This window comes from Phragmites australis, chromosome 14, assembly GCF_958298935.1.
Source record: "Phragmites australis chromosome 14, lpPhrAust1.1, whole genome shotgun sequence".
Classification (NCBI taxonomy): Eukaryota; Viridiplantae; Streptophyta; class Magnoliopsida; order Poales; family Poaceae; genus Phragmites; species Phragmites australis.
Genome location: NC_084934.1, coordinates 17,036,721 through 17,044,205, shown reverse-complemented (window position 1 = coordinate 17,044,205; position 7,485 = coordinate 17,036,721). Strand labels below are relative to the sequence as shown.

The following is a 7,485-nucleotide window of genomic DNA, read 5'->3' as shown; positions in this document are numbered from 1 at the left end:
CGGCATACAACAGTCAAGTCATCGAAGCCAAGCTAAAATTGGCTAACTTCAAAAATAAGAAGAAGTGTGATTTCACGTATAAAGATATCATAATCCTAGTTCTGGTTGTAATCATCATTGTTTTGCTATGTAATATAATGTGACTTGTAAGATCAATGTGTCAACTATCAATAACTTTATTCCTATTTTGCTATGCAAGATGTGACTTCTTTTTTAAATGTGGTCGTAATGTACTCATTTACATATGCGTTCTATCTATCTACTCCTTCATGGTTATCTCACTGTTTTGACAACATCCCTCCCTCTCTCATTGGCTTTATCTCTATCTCCCTCCTTCCTCTGCTCTTTATATGTAGAATACTCAACCGCTCGTCATCATCATATGTAGAACTCACAGGAAGGGATGACATCACCAATCGTCGATCCAGCCTAGGTGCTACAAGAATTGAAGATGGTAGCCCGAGCCACTACCTCAACCTGGACCAAACCGATGCCCATGGAGGTAATGAGGTAATTCATAAGTAGATGAATGCATCTGTACATATTATCGTATAGGTTCCCAATAGTTTTTTCACCTATGCGTAGATGATTGATGCTCCAGAGGGTCACAACAATGAGCAATCCCAGGAGCGGCATCGTGTACGAGGTCCCTCGAAGATGCCTATGGGATGATTTGTGATCACGGATGTCTCACCAGCAGGGGAGCCAACTGCACCAGAGAGAGTTATGGGGCCATACAAGTCAGTCTATGGGATTGCTGTTAAGGATCGTGCGTCCATCAGCTACAGATTGTGGACTGATGAACCAGGTGATTTGCACATGGTTCCTGATTCGATCAAGAATGACATCTTGTGGCCCAAAATATTAGAGACGTTCAACTTTCTTGAAGAGACAGATATGGAAGTAGTTAAGCATAAGATGCTAATGATTATGGGCCTTTCATTTAAGAACTAGAACGGGACACTGAATAGAACGTATGTGCAGAAAGGTACAACACCAAATTTCCGCAAATGGCAGTAACTGGAAGATCATTGGCAAGCCTTTGCGGAGTACAAGTTGTCGGAAGAAGCACAGAGGTTGAGTCAGGTGAACAAAGCAAACTCGAAGAAGAACCTGTACCCCCCCCCCCCAACAAAGTCGGCAGTCATGGGTACGTAAGGAAAGAAAGGCAGTGTCAATAACAGCTAGATGAACTATGAGAGAGATGTGTCGCACCTGAGATGGAGGGCTGGAGCGAACGATGGACGCACTTCCTTCTTGGGAAGGGTGCTTCTTACTTGTCTGATAGAAGTTTGTCCTTTACGACCTTTAAAGACCCAGAAGTGACGCAAGATCTTGCAAAAAAGCTTGCGGAAGCCCACGAGCATTCTGCGCAAGGTTCTTTCAAGCCAGACAGGGATAGGGACGAGCTCACCTTAGCCCTGGGAAACAAGGAGCACGGTGGTTACACACGAGATATTGGTGTGATGGGATGGAAATCTAGATTCTCATGCGACATCAATAGTTAGAAGAGTCGAAAGAGATCCCAAGCAGAGCGAGATGCCGAATGAGAGGCATAACAAGTTAGGATGATGGAAATACTTGAACAAGCACCAAAAAAGAGAGGTAACATATAGAAGAAAAAATAGCACAAGCAATACGGCAAGCCCTCATACGTGAACAGGGTGCCATTGTGAGCAAACAGGAACGGCTGACAACGTCTCCTAAAGTTACGTGCTCCAGCCCTGGTGGTCGTCGGAGTAGCTGTGCGTCCACGGGAGTTTCGGGAGCTGACTCCATCACTTATGTTGTAGACCTCATCACAGCACAAATACCGTGTGAACTACACATTGGTGCTAGGAATATTACCATCAAGGTGACTTCTAGCGTGGCTTATCCCTGCAGCTCCCATGAACATTTGTATGGACGTCTGATATCGGAGGGCTATGCCGTGGTCAAGAAGACGAGGAAATTGATTAGTATAGCAATGTTGAGGTGGACTACCCCGTAGAGGAGGGGGCGAACACTTTAGGACAGCAAAAGCACATATTCATCGCGTGAGAGAAGGTCTACATAGTATTTCCACTACACTTTGGGCCGTCATCGCCTCAAAGATCTCCTTCTCCTCAGCCATCTCCCAAAAGAAGTCCAGCTCCTCAACCATAGCCTCGAAGAAGTCCATTGCTCAAGAAACCAGCACCATCAAGAAGTCAGCCATCAGCTCGGAAAAATAGATTAGGAAGCAACATCCAAGCAAACAACATCATCTAAGAAGTCAGTGGTATCTAAGAAGTTGGTGGAACCCAAAGATGTCTATTCACTCACTACTGAGTAATCCAAAAAGATTGTGGATACCAGTGTCATGTCTCATTTCCATCCTCCACCACCTCCACTGAAGCCTATTGTGCCTAAAGATGCCTTGAAATTTTTCATGAAAATGGCCAAAGCTAAATATATGGGGGTGGCTTCAAGTAAGCCGTTGACTGACTATGAACGCATCAGCAAGAAGCAGACCAAGAGCAAACCAGGCCAAATCATTAAGGATGCTCCAAGCATTGCGGACTTCATGGCTGATTCAAGAATAACAGCAGAGGAACTAGCATGGCTTACTGTGGGAGTGGATATATCAAAGTTGGATGTTATATGGCCATTTGAGTTGAGCAAACCGTTGGTCAAACCAGATATAGAAAGAAACCTTACAACTTAAATGCGCCGATTACATCAGTGGTACTTAAAGCAGTCCAAACATAGTTTTTAGGCATTCCCTGTAAGATACAGAGATAAATATTTCCTCAACGGGGATGGCTTCTTTTGGTTGGAATTCTTGCACTTGTATGAATTATATAAGGAAGATGCTCTCAATGTGGCTATAGTCATAGCATGGACTCTGTAAGTGACTTATGCATATAATTCACGTTATATGATCTTGTACCTTGAAATTGCATAGCTAACTTCTCTCCTTCGTAGAATGGAGATCCAAGCATACGAACAAGACTTAGATGAAAAAAGTAGGATTCATCGATCCTGGGCTTGTAAACCAGAAACTTGTAACGAGTAATCCAGACTTCACTGAGGATAATTTATTGAAGTGTCTTCTTCACCACCAATACAAGAAATTCATACTCTTACCCTACAACTATGAGTACGTGTTTCCGCACAAGGGCATCCTCATTTTATGGGCAACTCGATTCTAGTACGAATTTGCTATAGTGACATATTCTGTAGTTTTCATTGGATCCTCTTTATCATCCACACAGACGTGGGCAAGATCATTGTCTTGGACTCACAAAAGAAAGATAAGACGACTTACCAACACCTCATCGACATGCTAAATAGGTTAACTCGATCATTTAATCTTCTCGACGATTATATCTAAGTTTAATTGGTATTCATATTCACGTATATGGCATACACAAGATACTGCAGAAAGAGCTTTTTGCTACATAATCCATATTCATGTCTTGCATTTTCTATAGAATAAAAAGGTTCACTTCATTCCACTGATGAATCATTTCCTCTTGAAGTGTATGAGGCAGCTACCCACCAACAATCTCTGCGCGTTTATATTCTTACTTTGATGCACGTATTTAGCCCGGATAGAGACGCTATTAGGTTCAATGATATTGAGGTATGAAATAACATATGAATGTCTTTTTTTCAATTTCTACACATGTTCAAGGACTAATTCTTTCGATTCTTCAAATGCAGGGCTCCAAACTATGCACAATTGTGTTACAACCTGCAAAAACACATGCCCTTCAAGAACAGATGGACATGTTCTTCTTGGAACATGTTATCAACCTAAACAGTGAGTTTCATGAACCGTTCGTGCCATCCACGGATGAGAGACCTTCAGATGACACCATACCTTCTAGTAGAGAGTATGCGACAAGTAGAAAGGCTACCAAAGGGCTTGATAACATATTATATTTCGCCAATTGACATAATATTAATGAATTCTAATTAATTACTATGTATTAATGAATGATATGAATTACTATGTATGATGCGAAGTTGGTATCATCAAATGACTCTTCGACGGAATGGTCTTCCAACGATGATGCGACGGAAGAGCAAGAAGCGGCAGCTAGTAAGTGTGCCTAGGAGGAGGATGAGAGGTTGGCCCATCGGTTGTACACTGTGGAGGAGCAAGAAGCAGCATCCTGTAAGCGTGCGCGTGAGGAGGAGGATAAGTGCTTGGTCTATCAGCTGTGAAATGCAGAGGAGCAAGAAGCAGCGTCACATAAGCGTGCCCAAGAGGAGAAGGACGAGAGGGTGGCCCGTTAGTGTGCTGTAGAGGAGACCAAAGGCTCAAACTGTAGAGGCGTTCAGGCGTCAGATTTCAATGTCTTGACACGCCAGCGAGCCTGGAGCATAGGCGACATTGCGGTCGATCAGGTATGGCCTGGTCCTCCGCCCCACCACCATCAACCCCCCGGACATACACATGCTATCGGTCGTCAGTGCGGAGATGCGTTCCTTATCGTGGGAGAGGTAGAGGGATATTGGACTGGCTCAACTCAATCGACTTTTCAGGAGGTGACCTGTGAGAACTATTATGTATATATTTGTATTTGTCGATACCTAACTTGTAATATGTGTTCATTACTATGTATTAATGAATGTGCTTTTATTATTGATTTACAGTAAATATATGTATCATTGTATGCTGTATTGAGAGAGAGATGGAGAGATCGAGGAGAGAGAGGGAGTACAGAGAGGACAGAGAGAGGGAGAACTGAGGAGGGAGGAGAGGGAAAACACTGCCAGCCAGCTGAAACCTTTAGCTGACAGTTATTCCAGTGACTCACTGCTGGCCAAATTTTTCCGCCAGCAATGATAACCCCCTTCACTGTCGGTCCACTGAGCTGGCAGTAATAGTCCTCAACTATTGTTGTCTGTTGCCCACTACCGGCTCTAAAACCAATAGTGAAAGGGGTTTTAGAACCGGTAGTGAAGGGATTTCTGCAATAATGATATGTATGTATGTATGTATGTATGTATGTACGCGCATATGTACATATATGTATGGGTGCAGGTACACAAATATTTGCAATATTTTAATTGGTAGTTCAGATACTTAACACATGCATAGCCAACATTATGTTCCATCGATTCAGGGCCACTAGTGGAATTACACTATAGATATTTGCAGTGTATGTACTATTAGAGAAATGATTTGTATAAATAGTTTAAAAATTACGTATGTGACACTTTTTCTAAATAATCTATACTAAAGGGTCTGTACAAATCTGGAGCTAAAATCTAAAAAATATTTTTTTCTATCCACACCTGCCCCTTATGTTATTGTACACGCAGTTGCAATTTTGAAGTCATGCTTTTTCTAGGTGTCGAACCCAAACCTTACACGAGGTTCTTTGACATCTAAATTATTATTGATTGCTGATCATTGTATGAAAATAATCTATACCAGAGATACGCTCTAAACAAGTGGGACACTATTAATACAAACGATTACAAATTTAGAAATATCTGTAATATTCTATTTGTACATACAGTTCTAAACTAGAACTATCTATACTATTACATCATATATTACGGAAGGTTTAGTTTAGAACCATCAATACAAAACGAACAGTACAGACAATTTCAGTTTGTAACCGTTTGTACTATAGCATCCACTTTGTTGAAACTACTCATTATAATTTTCTCAAACAGATCTAATTTGTAACTATTTATGATATTCTTTATATAGATGGCTTCATAGATCTGTCTATACAGGAACATCCCACTAAATAGATTTTGTAGTGATACATGTTTTTTAGCATTCATGTGTGGCATGACAGCATGGCTACGAATGAATCTCATTTTCTGATGTAATTATAAACACTTTGGAGTTACTAGTATGAGTGTATCCTGATTATGTTCATGATGTATATATAGCATAATGGTATTCAACTTCATAAATTGTATGACCCGTCGGATATGTTAAAGAAGTATTTACAAAGCTCTGAATTTAGTTGGCAGCCAACATATACAGACAATGTACCTCAATGCCTCCAAATTAATTCATTTTTTGGCTCAAAATATTAATTTACTGCAATCAAATTACACACATACAAAGCACAAAATTTTCAACCATCAGATTAATCAATTAGCATATACAACCATAAATTGATGTTACAATGTACTTAACACTGACCATCCAACGCCTCATGATTCCTGACACAGCTTAACCAAAAAATAATCACGTACAACACAGACTAGCTTGATAGACTAGTCACAAAGAAAAATGAATTCAAAGAAAGAGAAAAAAAAGTAGCAAGGGAAGCTAGGGAGATGTTACATCATGGCAAGTTGGCCACAGTGGCAACCACAACCGCTCTCCTGAAAACATGCGCATTGCTTAGGCATGTGCACTCAGCATCACCAGGAGAGCAGCAAAAAAGGTAAAAATAAAAAAAATCAAGAGATCGGTCATGCGTAATGCCTAGATTAATCAACATTTCAGCGCCAAAGAATCAACCAAACCTATTGTTACAGGCTAATCAATCGATCAACCACCAGACGGCGGCGGGCTGCATGCATGCTACTACCAGATCTTGCTGATTCTGCCGACGCCGGCGCACGTCTTCTTTGAGCCGCGGAAGGCGTCGAGGATCTGCTCGAGGCGGTCGGCGGAGCACGGAAGCACGATGGGGCGGCCGCCGGGGGCGCCGAACTCCTCCTCGGCCATGTTGAGGAGCTCCCGGAAGGTGTCGCTGCCGAGGTAGGCGATGGGGATGAAGAACCGGTGCCCGTCCCGGGTGTAGGCGGCGAAGTGGCCCCGCGGGCACGCTGCCGCAGTCGGGGAGGAGATCTTGGTGCCACTGCCACCGTGCCACTTCTTGGAGATCTCCGTCAGCTTCAGTGACCTCACCATGATCGAAATGCAGAGATATGTTTGTGTGGGAGCTGCACTCGTGTCGTCAGGTAGCTAGCAGCTGCTTTTGTGCTTATGACTGATGAGATGTGTGGGAGAGGGGGAGGGGCTATAAATAGGTGTTTGGGGGTGGTTCTGTTCTGTGCCAATCAGCACAGTGGGGTTGTTGCATTTGCATGGAGAGAGGATTGGGATTCATAAATAGGTGTAGTTACTTAATAATTACTATTAATTAAGAGACAAACTTATATATGTCGAGAGAGAGGGGAAATGAGTGATTGCTTATATTTGTATATATGTTAGAATATATATGTGGCAAGACCTAGTAGTGGTCCTGGTGATGTTAACCTTTGCATGAAGAACGGTTGTATTTTCCTAGAATAAAAAAATGCACGAATGCGACATAGTTCTATCTGAAAATTTGCGGTATATCAACCACACTTCCGTATGTTTGGAACCAAAGCGCCCGTTCCAGGATGAGTTGAAAGAGGGATTCCAAAGTATTACACGGATGTGACTCATTGCACAAGGATTTCGTAGCAAGAAAAAAATACGACGAGGATTGGAGCGCATTAAAGTGTTCACCGAATAAGTTAAAGCGCTTCGATCTTATATTTTAGTTC

At 42.1% G+C, this 7,485-nt stretch overlaps 1 protein-coding gene across 1 annotated transcript; it reads right to left on the bottom strand.

Annotated features, from left to right (window-relative positions):
- Positions 1-6,147: 6,147 nt before the first annotated feature.
- Positions 6,148-6,930, bottom strand: LOC133891572 (auxin-responsive protein SAUR68-like). Its single transcript, XM_062332296.1, has one exon. It carries the CDS (start codon positions 6,860-6,862, stop codon positions 6,533-6,535), a length of 330 nt encoding a protein of 109 aa, XP_062188280.1. The 5' UTR covers positions 6,863-6,930; the 3' UTR covers positions 6,148-6,532.
- Between the last annotated feature and the right edge of the window lie 555 nt (positions 6,931-7,485).